The 18845-nt window shown below is 44.3% G+C and overlaps 1 protein-coding gene across 1 annotated transcript in view; it reads right to left on the reverse strand.

The window, feature by feature from the left end:
- Nucleotides 1-741: 741 nt before the first annotated feature.
- Nucleotides 742-18845, reverse strand: part of LOC138758466 (voltage-dependent P/Q-type calcium channel subunit alpha-1A-like) — a 371903-nt gene continuing 353799 nt past the window's right edge. Inside the window, exons 43-45 of the mRNA XM_069927418.1 lie at nt 16829-17021; nt 9647-9888; nt 742-1801 (exon numbers count right to left, since the gene is read on the reverse strand). Of these exons, the coding sequence (XP_069783519.1) occupies nt 1175-1801; nt 9647-9888; nt 16829-17021 (1062 nt within the window). The 3' untranslated portion in view covers nt 742-1174. The remainder of the gene's footprint in view (nt 1802-9646; nt 9889-16828; nt 17022-18845) is intronic.

Raw genomic sequence — 18845 nt, forward strand, 5'->3', positions numbered from 1 at the left:
TTCAAATGACTAAGCTTTAAGAGAATCCAATCCCTTTAACTTTCATCGTCACCCATAGAAATAAACAATGATTAATGGTTAATGCACAGAGGAAATCACCCAGAATATACATAATTCTGAATTATAAAGAAGAGATGAAAGGAAAGAAAGCAAATTTGGAAAACTAACAAACTGATTAAACTACAAAGGCACTCAGAGCATCACACAGTTAGAAAATACACTCCCCATTTTGCACTGGGATTGTGTTATTTCTTTTTGGCCAGAGTGATTTCCCCCTTTCCCCTGAACACCTCCTCAATGGACAGGGTCCTCGAAAAAGTAGAATTACAAATCAAATGGAAATGATCTCACTCGTGTTTATGGGGAGCGAGCTGCTAATCTGGCAGCCTCCTCTCCCCTCCCTCCCCCCACCCCCGACCACTAACTGCTGCCCGCCTTACGCCCCCCTCCCCCAACCCCGCCCCAAATTACGCACAGTAATTAAACCAAAGTGCTCTTGGTCACGGCATGCTCTTGATGGAGAGGAATCCATGCTGTTGATGGGCCATTCCGACAGGGCAAACAACTTCCAGGCTCTCCAAAGGGTGCTCGGTGCTGACTGTTGCTTAGCGACTGCGCCTCTGAGGCCTCCGCACGTGGCCTGGCGCGTGGTGACTCATGCTCCCAACCCCCATTCCCACCCCTCCCCCAGCCAAACAACACCAATAACATATTAGCAGGTTAATGGATGATAAAACTCATCAATAAAACCCCAACAGTTTCCCAGCAGTTCTTCCTGCATCATGGTTTTCCCATTTTCCTTTCTCCTGCTCAATTATGCCAAGCACATGACCAGGCCTCCATTTTGGCCTGTTGGCGTGCCCATGCTTCCTTCTCATTTCCTTTTTCCTGCTCAATTATGCCAAGCATGTGACCAGGCTGCCATTTTGGTCTCTTGGCATGCCCATGCTCCAAATGCCATATTCCCGGTCAAAATCGGTGTAATTTCTTGCCCTTTCATTGATAAGATATACATATATATATATATATATATATATATATATTTATATTTCTTTTGTGTGTGTGTGTGTATTTGGAAGGCAAGAGCTTCTCGAGAGGGCCATTCCTCTGGTTCACATGGCAACATAAGAAGTATGGCGGTGGCGGGGCAAAGGAGAGGCCGGGTGGCAGTGGGCTAGCACCAGTCATCCTCGTCAGTCTCACTGTATGGTTCATGCATCCCTTTCCTTCCACCGGGCCCTCTCGTTTTGGTTGGCCCGAGGTTGTGGTAGTACCCATTGGGTACCCGACGCCCGTGCCTCGGAAGAGACACAGAGGAGGACGGTGCCCGACAAGTCCTCGGCGACCTCCCGGAACTCGTCGCCATGGCTACCTCGAAGGTCAGCGTCTCTTCACTCGGCTCATAGTCGGCGTGGCGGTAATAGTCCTCGTCGTGGCACCCCAGGTAAGGCTCGGAGACATGGGAGCTGGGGGTGGACCACTGTCCACTGCTCTGGCGATGCAGTCGGGGAGAGCCGTTCCGTGGGACGGGGCCTCTCTCCGCGCCAGGCGACCGGCTCCTGCTGCTGCTAGGCCTCTCGCCCCTCTGGTGCTCCGGGGGCGGGGACGAGTACCGGCGCGGCACCGGGGTCGGTGTCCTGCCCTGCTGCTGCGATGTGTTCATGGCCTTGCGGACCACGGGGGAGTAGGTGACATGCGGCCTGGGCGTGGAGGGAGTCTGGGGGAGTTGCCTGCGTCCCCTCCTCGGTGTGCTGGTACCAGAAGTGGAAGGAACTGGACTCCCACTCACAGAACTACTGCCCTAGATGAAAATCGAAACAAAGCAAATCAAAAATAAAAAATCAGGAGCAAAAAACACAGACAGGAAAAAACCATCGGAGAAAGTAAAGAGGTAACAAAAAGAAAAAGAAAAGGGAAGCGATGACCACAGAATAAAATAATCAAAAGAAAGTAAAAAGAGAAATTGGTGTCTGTAAGTCAATGGGTTGAGAAAGAGCAGGCTTTTTGATAACATGGGTTTAAACGTGTGTACACATTAAACAGTTTGGAGTCTACGTTCAAAATTGAACGGGAAATGCTAGCACAGCTGGAAGTCCGAAGGATCTACGCTAAAATGTGATGAGTCTCCAGAGGCCCCATTCACTGAAAAGTGCCCGGTCGTGCACTTTGGGCGGAAGAAATAGACGGACAGACTATTACTTAGATGGGGGATAAAATTCAAAATTCCAAGGTGCAAAGGAGTCGTGCAGGATACCCGAAAGGTTAACCTCCAGGTTGAGTAGGTGGTGAAGAGGGCATTCATTTCCAGAGGGATAGCATACAAAAAGCAGGGATTATAATGTTGAGACTCTGCAGGGCACTGGTGTGACCTCACTTGGAGTTCTATGTACAGTTATTTGAGAAAAGACGTGCTGGCGTGGGAGAGGGTTCAGAGAAGACTTACTAGACTGATACCAGGAATGAAAGGGTTAGGGTATGATGAACAATTGCCGGCTCTTTGACTGCACTCTTTGGAGGACAGAAAGATGTGGGGGGACCTCATCGAGGCATTTCGAATGCCAAAAGGCCTGGATCGAGTAGATGTGGTAAGGATGTTTCCCCATGGTGGGGGAGTCTAGGACAAGAGGGAACAACTTCAGGATAAAAAGGGTGTCAATTTTAAACAGAGATGCGGGGAAACTTCTTTAGTAAGAGGGTCATGAGTTTGTGGAACTTGTTGCCGCGGGTGGCTGTGGAAGCGAGGTCGGAAGGGTGTATTGACAGAGTTACGGGGAGTGAGGATGGATCAGCTCAGGATTAGAATGGCGGAGCAGACTCGATGAGCCGACGGGCCGACTTGTGATCTGGTGAAAATCTGAGTTAATGTTCATTGGGGTTTAGCTCTGTCTGGGAAAATACAGAGTGGGAAATTCGCTAGCTAACATATGCTAGGCTGGCCCATAACTTGTCTCCTTCCTCCTGAAAATTGAGTTCAGTGGCAAAGAACGAATTTGCACACCCAAAGTTCTTCCTCCCCCCTCCCTCCCTCCCCTCCTTGGAATTGCACAAGTAAATACACATACCAGAGGGTGCCTATTTGCCTTAACCCTCATTTCTCTGAAAAGTTAACTGAAAGCTTCTCAGGAGCTGACGGAACTGTTGTAAAAAGAAAAAAAATGACGTGCAAATCAGCAATACCTCTCTTGTTAATGTTGGGACATGCCGAAGTCCACCAATTAAGACCCCTTTTTGAATTTACTGTTGAAATGCAACCAGCCTCTGACATACAAATGTAAACAACAACTTTACTATTGTGATAGGTTCATTCTGGTATCTAATGGCAGGAGGAACAAATGAACCTCCCAATGGTAAAATGATATTACCAACTGATCTTTGAAATGCACGTCTGTGCTGGGACTTGCTTGCTCTACGATGGTTGATTCCAGAGGTGAAGGGGTTTAGCCTATGAGTCGTCTGGGACCGTAGTTCCTGGAATGTATAACTTGGAGTGTAGAAGGATGAGTGGTGATTTGATAGAGGTCTACAAGATTATGAGAACCATAGATAGGGTGGACAGCCAATCCCTGTTTTCTAAGGGAGGATCAGTAAACACCAGAGGACATCTGTACAAAGCAAAGGGAGGGAAGTTCTTAGAAGATGAAAGAGCTCGTAATGGGGACTGAGTGGGAAGGGTTATGACTTTCACGTTTCTGAGAACGTATCTTTCTTGGACTGTTAATGCCACCACTATAGCCAAGAAGCCACATCAACATCTCCATTTCCTGAGAATCCTTCGTGAAAATTAATCTACAGGAGAAGTTATTGATGTCCCTCTGTCGCTGCTCTATTGAGTCTGCTGACTTACTGCATTCCTGTGTGGTACAGCAGCAGATAAAAGAGGGATCTTCAGAGGGGATATCAATATGGCCCAAAAGATCATGGGGTTTTCCCTGTCCCCTTTGGAAGATATATTTCGATCTTGCTGCATCGGGAAGGCAGCCGATATCCTTAAGGATTCTACTCAGCCCGGGGCTATCATTTGCCCTCGGGTAGATGATACAGGTCCATTAAATCATGGACAAACAGACTCAAGTAAAGATTCTATCCCAGAGACTTTTGAGAATTAAACTCCGCCAATTAGTGTGTTTGTATTTTGTATTCTTTTAATGTTGCTTCTTTCTTGTTTTTACTGTTTTACTTGCTCGTATGTTTTACGGTGAGTACCGCGGTTGCGTTTTTAAATTTCTTTGTGTTTCCTTACACAATGACAATGAAGTACTTCAGGGGAGACATCAGGGGTGTTTTTTTTTACACAGAGGGTTGTGGGTGCCTGGAATGCCTTGCCGGGGATGGTGGTGGAGGATGAGACACTGGGGGCATTTAAGAGACTCTTAGACAGACACATGGATGAAAGAAAAACAGAGGGTTACAGGGTAGGGAGGGTTTGGTACTTTTTTGAAGGAAGGGATATATGGGTTGGCACAATATTGAGGGCCGAAGGGCCTGTATTGCTCTATGTTCTAATGAGAGGGGTTCTTATGGAAACATAGAAAATTATGAAAGGCATAGATAGGATTGAGTTAGGTACGTTGTTTTCATTGGTGGGGGAAGACCAGAACTAGGGGACATGGCCTCAAGATTTAGGACAGAGATGAGGGGGAACTGCTTTTCCCAGACGACGGTGAATCTGTGGAGTTCACTGCCCACTGAAGCAGTGACAACTACCTCAGTCAGGGTTGGATAGATTTTTACGTAATAAGGGCTATGGGGAAAAGGCAGGTAGATGGAGATCAACCCTGATCTCATTGAATGGCGGAACAGGCTTGACGGGCCGGATGGTCGACTCCTGGTCTGATTTCTTATGATCTTATGTATGAGATGTCTAGCTGGACTGCCGGTAAAATGAATTTGGTATGAACTTGAAGTGTGTTTTGTATAAATATTGAGGGTTAAATATTTCTTCGAAACAGTGGATGTGGCAAAAAGATGCTCAGCTGAGATTTTTCAGCCAGCTTGCTGAACTGGATTTAAACATTTTAAATAATGTCCACCGAGTTATCAAAGCCTCCACATTTTCTTGTTTCAGTAAGGGAAGAGTCTGAAATACAGACCATTTTCTGGGAACAGGATGGGTGGCCATGAAGATTAGAAAATAATGTCACAAATTGAGCCGCTTGGCGCATTTTTTACTCTTAAATTTGTTGGTGTTTTAACAACTACATGCTGCACAGTGCATGAATTCTGATGGAGGTTATCCCATTACCCAATGTTTCTGGCTCAAAACCACCTGGTTAAATCAATAAACCTCCATTTTAAGTTAAGAAATTCCAAGGACCTCTCTCTCTTTCTGTGATCTGCACAATTATGAGCCAGATAGCCATTAATTTGATAACATCACAATTAGTTACATAATTTCTAGCTAATAATGGCTTTTCCCAGACATCAACTTTGCAAAACCATTTTCTCATCAAACCTACAGTGGTGTCTTATTGCCTTTACAAAATATTCTTTTCCTGCGATCTTTTATTTTCCTGGTTGGGTGTCTGAATTGTGAATGAAATTGGATGTTCAGTCTTATTAACATGGACCAGCAGCCAAAGAGACAACTTTTGAGTTCAGCATGCGGTTCCCGAATCAGATTCAGAATTTATTGTTGTGTGAAAAAGGACATTCAATTCGGTGTTTTGCGGCAAGATCTTGTGAGATTATCAGGGCTGGCTTTAAACCCAATTGGACTAATAACTCCCAAATGGGCCCCGCGCCAAGGTAATATCTACTCCCGTCTTGTCAAAAACAGGACATTGCAGCATAGTCCTAACACCATGTTGCTGGTTTTATGGAGAGCAGCAACAATTTTAATTTTCTTCTGAATTCTTAAAAAGTTAGTACTGTTTATATTTTGAATTTTTAAAAACTGTACAGTAGAAGTCCAAAATAACAAGATAATGAACTTATAAAAACTCAGTCAAAATTTAGATTTAGCACCACTGATGCTGAAGCTTTGAACACGTGTGCATTAGCAGCGCTTAATTAAATATTAACCAACATCGTGGAGCCATTTTTAGCTGCGATTCCACGCTGTGAACAAGCTATGCACAGACTTTAAATATTTTGGTGTATTTTTCGATTGCTTTCCATTCTATCATAGAGATATAAGTCTATAATAAACTATAAGATTCTACAGACCTTGGCTGTGAACCTGGGGCCCTGCAAAAAAATGATTCCAATTGGGGCCCGCAGGTCCTAAGGCCGGCCCTGGACATTACCAATAAAAAAATAACTAAACTAATAGTGCGCGAAGAGTAAGGCAGTGTTTGTGGTTCATCGATCATTCAGGAATCTGATGGCAGCAGGGAAGAAGCTGTCCTTGTTCCGCTGAGGGCTCGTCTTTAGGGTCCTGTATTTTTTCCCCAATGGCAGCAGAGTGAAGAGGGCATGGCCTGGTGGGGGGTCCTTGAGGATAGAGGCTGCTTTTTTAAGACATCGCCTCATGCCGGGGTCCTCAATGAAGTGAGGTCTGGTGCTTGCGATGTCGCAGGCTGAGTTAACAACCCTCTGGAGTTTATTCTTGTCCTGAGAGTTGGCGCCTCTGTACCAAGCAGTGATGCCAGAATGCTCTTCACGGTAGAAGTTTGCGAGAGTCTTTGGTGATATACCGAATCTCCTCAGACACCTCACAAAGTCCAGCCGCTGGCGAGCCTTCTTTGTGATTGCATCAATGTGGAGGCTCCAGGACAGATCTTCGGATGCCCAGGAATTTGAAGTTCTTGACCCACTTCACTACTGGACCCACGATGAGGACTGGGTTGTGTTCCCTTGACTTCCTCCTGGTTCACCTCTGACCCCAAATTTGGTAGTCAATATTTCTACTGCTGCGATTAATTGGATATATAGTAAAACCCCTGTAACCCAGAATTCAAGCAACTGGCAAAACAAATTGTAGAAAATGGGTGAAAAATACAGAAGTTTAAAATGGGCCCGCCTTGTAGATTCACACAACGTGCGGCAGTCTCAAGCAACCAGGAAACGAATTTATCCAGCATCTACCAATTCCCGTAAGGGAATAATAGGGATGTTACTGTAATAAAGATTGACATTCAGCCCTAATTTTTCCCCTCTCTAAATCTGTGAACTGGAGCTAGTGGCTGGTTTGTAAATGCAATCTGGCTGCAAATGGCCGATTAAAAAATGGCAGCTATCAGAATATCTGGGAATATAGAAACATAATTCCCTGAAAGTGGCGACACAAGAAGATAGGGTTGTAAAGAGAGCCTTTGGCCTATTGCCTTCATAAATCAAAGTATTGAGTAACAGAGATGGGATGTTAAGGAACAATTGTGTAAGACATTGGTGAGGCCCAATTTGGAATACAGGTACTCCTCAACTTACAACCATGCTCCGTTCTGACCGATCAGCCATATCTCAAAATGGACGCAAGTCAGAAAGTCACTGTATCCATGTTATGTTCGTCAAATACAACATGGTGGCCACCAAGGCCAGGTCTCGAAGAGAAGTTGGACACCCCTGCCATAGGTGCTTTATTTCCATAGATAGGCCCCTACTTTCACCCTAAAAGCGTAATTTTTATATTTACAAATATTTTTTTAATTTTTTTTTCAGTTGTATGTACGGATGGCCGTAAGTCACATAGGTTGCAATCAGGGACTACCTGTATTGTGTGCAGTTTTGGTCACCTAACTACAGGAAAGATAGAAAAAGTGCAGAGAAGATTTACTGGGATATCGTGGGACTTCAGGAACTGAGTTACAGGAAAAGTTTAAACAGGTTAGGATCTAATTCCCTGGACCGTCGAAGAATGAGGGGAGATTTGATAGAGCTGCCCAAAATTATGAGGAGTACAGACAGAGTAAATGTAGATAGGATTTTTCCACTGAGGGTAGGTGAGATACAAACCAGAGGTTAAGGGTGAAAAGTTTAGGAGGAACTTTTTCACACAGAGAGCGGTGGGAGTGCGGAATGAGCTGAAGAGGTGAATGCGGGCTCAACTTTTAACACTTAAGAAAGATTTGTAAGGTTATATGGATAGGAGGGGTATGGACAGGGAGGAGGTCAGTGGAACGAGGCAGATTAATAGTTCAGCACAGACTAGAAGGGCTGAAGGGCCTGTTTTCTGTCCTATTGCAGTTTTAGCACTTTGTGTTTCAGCTTCCTGCCCTCTGTCTCTTCATAAAATGCTGGCAATCCACTCAAAAATTTGCTTAGATTGTGACCATTGCTAAATACAAACTCCACAAACCATTGGGTAGCAATTTATTTTCCTGAATAGAAATGTAACATTGAAGTAGAATGGAACTTGGAACATAGAACAGTACTGAAAATGAGGAGACCACCCTCCCGCCATCAATTCTGAAGATGACCCACGGGGCGGTGGCCACGGTGGCAGGGCTGGTGGCGACTCGAGGCGGGGATCCCACGCAGGCCGCGGAGGCTGGCTCAAGAACTGGTTGAAGGGGTAAGCAGGGTGTGGGAGCTGAGAGGTGAAAGGGGACTGAAGGGTTCCTAATGGTGCCGGGGGTTCGGATCTGGAGCTCGGGCTGCTGATGGTTTGGACTGAAGGGGCTGCGGGAGGTGGACACTCGGGGACTTTGTTTTGCTTCTCCTTCTCTGACTGCAAGAGGCGCTTAAGGCAATTTCTGCCGATGGCGAATCTGTCTGCCTTACAGATGAAAACAAATTTTGAATAATATTGTACTGTTTTTATCACAATAAATTGAATCTTGAATTGACAGCACAGGGACAGACCCTCCGGCTGACGATATTGGCACTGAAAGTGATAGTAAAATAAACTGCAGATAGTCTATATCCCTCCAATCTCTGTCGATTCATGTGTCTGTCCACATGCCTCTTAAATGTTACTCACAGCAGACAGTCCCCAGCCATTTGTTACACATCACATGATCGTGTCTGGATCTCTTTCAGGTCAGGAAGAGTTGTAAGCTCAGCCATCACTGGCACGAGCCTTCACTCCATTAAGGATATCTACAAGAGACGGTTTCTCAAGAAAGTAGCCACCATCATCAAGGACCCCCACCACTCAGACCACGCCTTCTTCACTCTGCTGCCATTGGAAAGGAGATACAGGAGCCTGAAGATGAGCGCCCAGCGGTACAAGGACAGCTTCTTCCCCTCCACCGTCAGACAATGGACCACAGATGCCACCTCACTCACCTTTTCACTCATTTATTTATTTTTAAAAATGCAATTAACCGCAATTTTTGCTGCCGCAAAACAACAAATTTCATACACACGTTCGTGACAATAAATTCGGATCCCTTTGTGTAAAGTTTTAAGGATGGGTTTCTCTATCTGTTGGGTGCAGGATGAAAATTAGTATCTACTGCAGGGGTTAGTGATTGGATTGGCTGGGATTATGGTTGTAATTTAGAGAAAACTGATATTAATTAGGTACAGTAGAGGAGTTCTAGATACAAGGGATTAATTTTAATTTCGACATGCAGCACGGCAACCGGCCTTTTCGGCCCATGAGCCCTGTGCTGCCCAAACATACCAATTTCAGTCATTTATTTCCATCCACAAAAGATTTCCACTGCACTATTTGAGTCGTCCTTTCTTCCGCAGCACAAGTTAGACACATGTTGTCTGCCCTTCTGTCTACCGCTAAAATCTGTGAAGTCTGCAGACCCACCTGTCTATGGGGGACACACTCGCGGCCTGCACTAGGAGATCGGGACCACCGCCTGTCCCTCGATCGAGGTCTGCTGTACTCGTGCCGCTCTTGGGAGTAACGCTCCTTGTCGGACGATGTGTGGTGGTGGTGGTGGTGATGGTGGTGGTGTTTCCTGTCCTTGGGCCTTCCTCGCTCCCGATCCTTCTCTTTTGGAGGCAGGTCACCCGACTGTGTGGTGGTACTGAGGTCTGTTCCGAGCCCTATGTCAATAAAAGCTGATCATTTAGGCAAAGAAAAAGAAATGTTTAGAAAGAAAGACTTTCATTTATAGAAAATATTTGTTTCAGTTATTAAATACAGTAAAACCCCTGGTATCTGGATAAGTGAATTTTCCGGTTGCTTGAGACTTAATCTTACCATGCCTAACTAATACATTTGCATTATGAATAAACAGTTTAAAAGACAAAAATACTACACTGTACTTACACTGAACAAACTTCACTTGCATGAATATATAAATCTTAAAGCATTTTACTTTATTTTCAGCCACATGCTTTAAAAACATTTAACCATCACTACATCTGCAGATTCCTCCCCCTCCGCAGGGCCGCCTGAAAGACGAATACTGGACAACGAAGATTTTGCTTCCTGAACATGATTGGGTGAATGTTATAGATTTTCAGCTGTTGATCACAAAAATCACCATAACATTTTTCTTTCATGAATCTTTTTTTTGAAGATATAACCCATTTTTGTGATTTCCTGTCATATTTTAAGTCAACTTCAAGCAACATAAAGAGCAATGAGTCGTTGAAAATTCATTTTCTGCATTCGCACTTGGATGTCTTCCTGCTGATCTTGGTGCCGCCAGTGACAAACCTGCGGAAAAGTTTCACCAGGACACTGCGACCAATGAAAAGTGGTATCAGGGAACTGGAATTCATCAATGCTGGTCGATTATTGTTGGAAACTGATATGAGGGGTATCAGATGCTGAGTACAAATGAAAATCAGGGGCAAAACATTTTTAGGTCAGTGGAACTAACGCAATGTGTCAGTATCATGATGTGGTTAAACTTGTTAAATTCAATGAAAGTTAACGGTTCTCCAACTTCCTCCGTGACACAGAAAATCTGAAATTATGTTTTTGATCAGCTTGAAGTTGCCTATCATAATCCCCCATTTTATTTTCAGGAAGCAAACCTTTTTAAAAAATTTGTTATCCAGTGTAATTACTGCTCACCCCCATCCTCCTCTCCCTCCCCCACCACCGGCTTCTGCCACCCCCAAGTTTACAGATAAAACCTCTGACCAAGGTGAGTCTGATTAAGGAGGGATAAGGAGATACTTTAAGAGAGCCATCCTAAGCGGGATCAACCAGCTGTTCTTCCTGCTCGTCAGCCCCAGCAATTGGGACCGGGGTTCAAATTCCACACTGTCTGCAAGGAGTTTGTACGTTCTCCTTGTCTCTGTGTGGGTTTTCCCCGGGGGCTCTGGTTTCCTCCCACAGTTCGAAACATACTGGGGGGGTGGGGGGTTGGGTTAATTGGGTGTAAATTGGGCGGCACGGACTTGTGGGCTGAAATGAACTGTTACCGTGCTGTCAGAATTTTAAAAAAGTTAATTCAAACAATTGCTACAAGCAAAGCCCGACCAAGGCCCTCCGCTGGCTGAATATTTGCCCCCATCTTCACCAAAGGTTTATGTGTTACTTCGGAGAACTTTTACTTTTATAATTTTAAATGTGTGAATTTTTTTAGCTTATTTATTTTAATTTTGTTGTGAATGAGGAAACAGGTTTGGTAAGTCTCAAAGTAAGGACTCTGAGGTAGGGAAGGATTTTATTGACAGAAGGCAAGTGTTGCAGAGCATACACACACAACACACAATGAACTGGTACATACAGTGATCAGGGAAAAATGACTACGATGCCCCACCACCCCTCGACTCAGTGCAGGCATGGCTCTATGCTACAAGGGACACTAATTAAATGGTCCCAACCCTTTTAAGAGTGCATATTTTACCAACAGTTTCTTCAGCACCCTTCCACATTTCTAGGCCTGGAGTGAAGCAGGGTGGCAAAGAGGTAGAACAAAGAGCACATGGCACCTTTCTAGGCCACATCATTTACTGGGGGCCAATAGCTCAGTGGCAGGAGGGTTAATCTAATTAGCCAAGTACAGCCAGGCTGGAGAGTGCAGTCCAGGTAATTTACATGTGTCCGACAGCAAGGTGTGCACTAATGGGTGGGGCGGAACCCAACTTGATTGGCAGTTGGTGTGTCCTCCGACTTGGTGGTGGGGGGGGCAGTGCTGTCACATGACAGCCACAACCCTTCCCAATACAAATTCTAAAAATTATTTTCCTTGATTTTATTGCCGGTTGCTTGAGGCTTAAATTCCAGATACCGGGGTTTCACTGTATTGTAAAATATTTCTTTGACGATTAGCATGTAGGCCACCAATTTTGATATCCCAAGCCACTCATCATTGACTGTATCCAGATGCCCAGGGATGCTGCAGAATGGGCAGGTTTGGGCTTCTCCTTTGGTCCTTGTTGCTTCGTGCCAGCCTCTTCTGTTTGATGTCTGGGCTGCGATGACCTTCAGTTTCATCGTGAACCTGAGTTGTTGCAATGTCAAGAGCAATGACCTGCTGGGTGTACTTTTCCATTCTCTCCTCCACTTGAGCTGGCTCAAATCACACCTGCATAAATCACACCACATTTAGGAGCCCTGACTCGGAGACATTCCTGCCACGCAACCGTAGAACATTACAGCCCAGGGGCAGGCAGTTCTAGTCCCCACTGAACTATTATTCTGCCTCGTCCCACCGACCTGCACCCAGGCCACATCCTTCCATATTCCTTTCATCCACAAGCCAGTCCAAATTCTATTTAAATGTTAAAACTGAACCTGCATTCACCACTTCAGCTGGCAGCTTGTGTGAAGAAGTTTCTCCTAATTTCTCCCCTTTTACCCTTAAACCATGCCCTTAACCTATTCCCAGTGGAAAAAGCCTACTCTGTCTATCCCCCTCATAATTTTAAATAGCTCTATCAAATCTCCCCTCATTCTTCTACACTGTTTCAGGGAGGTGCCACCTACAATGGTCATGTAAATATAGAGGAGTACTCGAGCCTAGTGACTGGCTACATCAGCAAGCACCTTGAGGATGTCACTGAGATCAAATGCTTCATAACCAGGGCTAACCAGAAACCATGGTTGGCTGCAGAGGTTTTGGTCCTTCTCAGAGCTCCTTCAGGACAGGGGACACGATGGCATTAAGATCATCCAGGACTGAGCTCTCCCATGCAATCCAGAAAGCAAAGCGAGGGTACACACAGAAGATCCACTCAGCTGTGAGACACTGGCGATAGAGGCACCTGGGGCAAGGGACCAAGACAATTACGGATCACAAGTCAACCTTGTAAATTAAGGACAATGACACCTCCCTTTTGAACAGACTGAACACCTTCTATGCATGGTTTGATGAGAAGAGAAGACAGGATGAAGCCAAAGAAATCTCCATGTCCCCTGATGAATAGGCCCCTTGCATAGCCATGCCAAGGTGAGGAGAATCCTATCCAAGGTGAACCCACATAAGGCGGCGGGGACCAGACAACATACCTGATCAGGTACTGAAGGACTTCACAGACCAATTGACGGACGTCTTCACGTACATCTTCAACACTTCCCTGCAGGAGTCCATCGTTCCCACAGGGTTTGAGACAGCCACTATAATTCCAGTACTCAAGAAGGCGATTACAACAGGCCACAAAGATTACTACCCAGTAGCACTGACCTCCACCATTATGAAATGCTTCGAGTGTCTGGTGATGGAATGCATCAAAGCCTACCTCCCAGAGACACTGGATCCATTTCAGTTCATCTATAGAAGAAACCGTTCCACGGACGATGCTATAGCCTTGTCGCTTCACTCTGTCCTCATATGCCAGGCTGCTGTTCAATGATTTCAGCCTGGCGTTTAATACGATCTTATTCCCCAGAAGCTGGTGGAGAAGATGACCTTGCTGGAACTCAACACCCATTTCTGTAACTGGATCCTGGACTTCCTTACGGAAAGACCACAGTCAAATCATTAGCGTAATATCGAGCACTGTCACTCTGAGCACTCGCGCACCTCAGGGGAGTTGTGCTCACACCGCTACTGATCCACGACTGCATCGCCAGATCCATCTCCCACAGTGTCGTCCAGTCGCAGGCCTCGTCAGCGACAACAATGAGTCGCCCTACAGAGAAGCGGAGGAATACCTTGTGAAATGGTGTGGGAGTAACAACCTGAATCTCAACGTGGACAAGACAAAGGAGGTGATCTTGGACTTCAGGAGGACCAGGAACGGCCACCCTCCACTGCACATGAACAACTCTGTTGTAGAGAGAGTGGAGAGCACCAGGTTCTTTCGAGTTCACTTAACTAGTGACCTATCAGGGATACTCCACATCTCCTCGGTTGTCAGGAATGCACAACAGCGAATGCGTTCCTGAGAAGACTGAAGCAGGCAAGGCTACTGGCCACCATTATGTCAACCTTCTAGAGGAGTTTTATCGAGAGTGTCCTGGTTGGCTGAATCACAGTGTGGATACGATTGGTGAAGAGAAATGGATCAGAGGTCAATCCAGAGGGCTATAAGAGTGGCAGAGAGGATCACTGAAGTCTCACTCCCCGCTCCCCCCCATCGACGTGATCTACCGAGATCGTTGTCTGAAGAAGACGCGCAAAATCATTGAAGACCCCTTCTGCCCTGCACACGACATCTTTTAGCTGCTCCCGTCAGGGAGGAGATACAGGAGGATCAGAGCCAGCACCATCAGGCTGAGGAACAGCTTCTCTCCACGGGCAGTGAGAACGCTGAACGACCAAAGGAACCGTTCACACTAACCACCAGAGACTCATTTGTACGAAACAATTTTTATTTATTTTTACAGATATAATTATTGTCCTGCATATGTATTATTTATCTGTATGTGTGCTATGTCTGGTTGTGTGTCTGTGTGTTTTGCACTGAGGACCGGAGAACGCTGCTTCGTCGGGTTGTACTTGTACAATCGGATGACAATAAACTTGACTTGAATAAAGTCCCAACCTTTCGCTGTAACTCAGTTCCTTGAATATTTTTTGGTGGGGGGGGGGGGGGGGTGGTGGTTGTCCAGTAACTCCTTCAAGGAACTGTTCTCATTTGACAATTTACCTTTTTTTGAAAAATTATTACAGAGAACTAATCAAAGATATTATGAATTAGGGGAAACGTTTTAGCTTGGCAATTGAAGTCGGAACAGGCTTCTAGAATGATTAATGCGATTAGGAAAGGTTCTAAGATTACGTATAAACCACAAGAGATAAATGGTGTGCTTAAGGAATTTTATGTAAAATTGTATACTTCTGAATTAGAGAAAGATGAAGCTAAAAATGATAATTTTTCATCTAATCTTAATCTACCTTCTTTGAGTAATCGGGATATTAATGACTTGGAAGCTTCATTTACTTATAAAGAGATAATAGAAGCACTTCAGTCCATGCCTAATGGGAAATCTCTTAGTGAAGATGGATTCACTGTTGAATTTTATTAAAGAAATGTCAGGATTTGTTAAGACCTTTGTTAATGGAAGTATTGAAACAGGACGATCAAGGTTCTTTCATTTCTGGATTCTTTTTCTTGGGGCAATTATCACAGTTATTCTTAAAAAAGATAGAGATCCTCTGCAAGTTGAATCTTTTAAACCTATTTCATAATGAAATGTTGATTGTAACAAAGGTTTTAGCAAATCGATTGGCAAAATATTTACCAATTTTGATTCATTTAGATCAAGCTAGATTCATTGAGAATCATAATTCTGAAGATAATATTGTTGAATGGATTTCTTTAATTCATATTTATCAGGAGGAATTCAACATACCCATGGTTATATCATTAGATGCTGGACAATTTACCTTTTGTGATGTTTATTTTTTTCCCTCCCTCTGGCATTAGCAATGAAGAAGGTTCACATCACTGTGATGGTAATTTGTAATTCTATACTTGACTGACTGACTGTTGTTCGCCTTGATTGTGAAAGAATCCTTCTCGCTGTTCCTCTTTTGTGACTGGATTATGAAGATAGCTGACATTGGTGGTAGATTGTCCATAATCAATAGGCACTGGAGTAGGCCAATCGAGCCAGCACCACCATTCATTTAGATCATGGCTGATCTTCCACTATCAGTACCCTGCATTCTCCCCATAACCTTTAATTCCCCCATCCACAAGAACCTTATCTAGCTCCCTCTTGAACCCATCCAGAGAACCCGCCTCTTCCACCCTCTGCGACACAGACCAACGACTCTCTGGGTAAAGAATTTTTCTTTTTTTTATCTCTGTCCTAAAGGGCCTTCCCTGTATTCTTAAAATTATGGCCCCTAGTCCTAGTCTTTCCCCCAACGTCCATAACATGTAATCAGTTTTTAACCAACATGAAGCAGTTTGCTGGTGGCTATACTTTGTGAGGTGATTGAAGGGATTGGTAATGACACTGAAGACTCTTGAAAACTTCTACAGCTGTACGGCGGAGAGCATTCTGGCTGGTTGCATCACCGGCTGGTCTGGAGGTTCCAATGCATGGGACAGTAACAGGCTACAGAGGGTTGTGAACTCAGCCAATGCCATCATGGGCGTTAGTCTTCACTTCACTAAGGACACCTTTAAGAGGTGGTATCTCAAGAAAGCAGCTTCCCACCACCCAGGCCATGCCCTCTTCTCACTGCTACCATCAATGAGGAGGTCCAGGAGTTTGAAGATGAGCACCCAACATCACAAAAAAAACCAGCTTCTTCCCCTCCACCATCAGATTTCTGATCGGTCAATGAACCATAGACTCTACCTCACTTTTCCATTAATTAATTAATTTTTAAAAATGTAATTTATAGCAATGTTTGCACCTGTAATGTTGCTGCGAAACAACAAATTCCATGACAATAAATTCTGAGGCATAAAAAGAAAAAAATTGATTCAAAAATTCTGAAACTAAATATCCATCTAATTCATTAGTGGGGAAGGAAACCGACTGACCTTTCCCGGCCAAGCCAGCATATGGGTTTAGTCCTGTAGTGGTTTTCTCTTAAATACCATCTGAAATGATTCAGCCAGGCACTCAGTTCAGAGGGAAAACCAGATCCTTTGAATGAGTAATAAATAAAAAGCCCACCTGTGTCAGCGTCCGTGTATCGGCTTAGCGACCTCTCTGATGTCCTGTGACCTCTCTCCCTGCGGCGATGGATTCTCTGCGACTCCTCGGGGATGACCCGCTCCAGCGAGTAGTCGTCCAGCCGTATGCCCTTGGAGCGCTGGTGGCCCAGTGTGGACGCCGATCGCTTAATCGGACTGGTGTCTTCGATAGTCTACGGAGCACAACGTAGGGTGTGTCACTCAATGAACCAACCTTAGTTAACGCAGCTAGGGCGAGTGTGAAAGTGAGTGGCACTTGAAAACGTCAACATTTACGCAATCGTTCAACCTAGCTGCATCAGATAATTATTAGTTCTTCCATCTAAAGGTCCTCAAACACTATATCCATTATGAGACAAATTCCCAACTTTGCATGCAATGACATTCTTACATGCATGCCCATTTTATATAAACACCGTCCTAAAAATCTGTCATTATTTGATTTCCTTGATTTCACTCACAATGCAGTTTTTAATCAGCAAAATTTCATGTTTATCATGAGTAAATATGCCACTGAAATTGTACCTATCTCCACAGATATAGTAATTGCAATGTTCGTGTTTTCCATGACCATTATAAAATGGCAGGAACATATTATCCTCAACTGCATTTAGGACATGCTAATATAAATTTAAATTAAAATTTTTTAAATTTAGACATACAGCACAGTAACAGGTCATTTTCGGCCCACGGGTCTGTGCCGCCCAATTTACACCACATTAACCTACAACCCTGGTACGTTTTGAAACATGAGCTCCTAGAGGAAACCCACGCAGACACGGGAAGAATGCACAAACTCCTCACAGACAGCTCGGAATATGAACCCAGGTCTGGTCCCAATCGCTGACTTCTATCCCACAGGCTCAGGCTGTGAAAGTCATGATGTTGACTTTAATGGGCAGAAATATTTGGCAGAATCACCAACCAACTAATGAGGTGCTTTTATCGTTTTGTCTTCAGCATAATGCACATTTCTGCTAGATGCAGACATTTTTATGTACCTGTTGACCTGTGACGACATCCCATATTTCGCATTAAACCTACACCTTTTCTCAACATGCAGTTTACAGCAACCATATTACTAATGTACATATTTTGTATCTAAAGAAAAATATATTACTTGTTCATATGTGTAAACTAACTTTAGATGTGTTCTGTGTACATGCAAATAACCTGCTATTTTTACCTACTGTGCATACACACACACATATATTCACCATGTACACATAAGAATATGCGCACCCACACATATCATGTACACATACTGTACACACACACACACTCACACACAATCACACAAACACATACAAACACTCACACCACACACACACACAATTACACAAACATAGACACACACATTCACACCACACACACAATTACAAACACAGACACACACACTCACACCATACACACACACACACACACACAATCACAGACACACACACTCACACCACAGACACACACAATTACACAAACACAGACACACACACTCACACCACACACACACAATCACACAAACACAGACACACACATTCACACAAACACAGACACACACACACTCTCCATATATTCAATTATAGGGATTTTTGTGAATTCCCACAATCAAGTAAATTTCAACCTTTTTAAAATTTATTTAAATATTAAATGTTATTACTGTAGAAGCCGATTCTGGCCTTTTAAACCTGTGCCGCTCAATTACACCCAAATTAACCTACAGCCCTCTACGGTTTGGAGCGTGGGACGAAACTGGAGCACCCGGAGGAAATAAAAAAAAAGTCAGAAAATACTTCCACATGGTAGATGAGTTTTGTAGATTTCAGTCACAAGTGGCAACTGAAGCCAGGCTTGTTTATTAGCATGGACAGACCGGGTCCAAATGCACTTTCCGCACAGTCGAACTCCATGACTCAAATTGCTCATTTTAAATCTTGTTCTAAAAGAAGTTTAACCATGACTCTTTGGGGCTGTGAACTCGGGGTTAGGCTGGACTGGTCGAA

Source organism: Narcine bancroftii, chromosome 3, assembly GCF_036971445.1.
Source record: "Narcine bancroftii isolate sNarBan1 chromosome 3, sNarBan1.hap1, whole genome shotgun sequence".
NCBI classification, from domain to species: Eukaryota; Metazoa; Chordata; class Chondrichthyes; order Torpediniformes; family Narcinidae; genus Narcine; species Narcine bancroftii.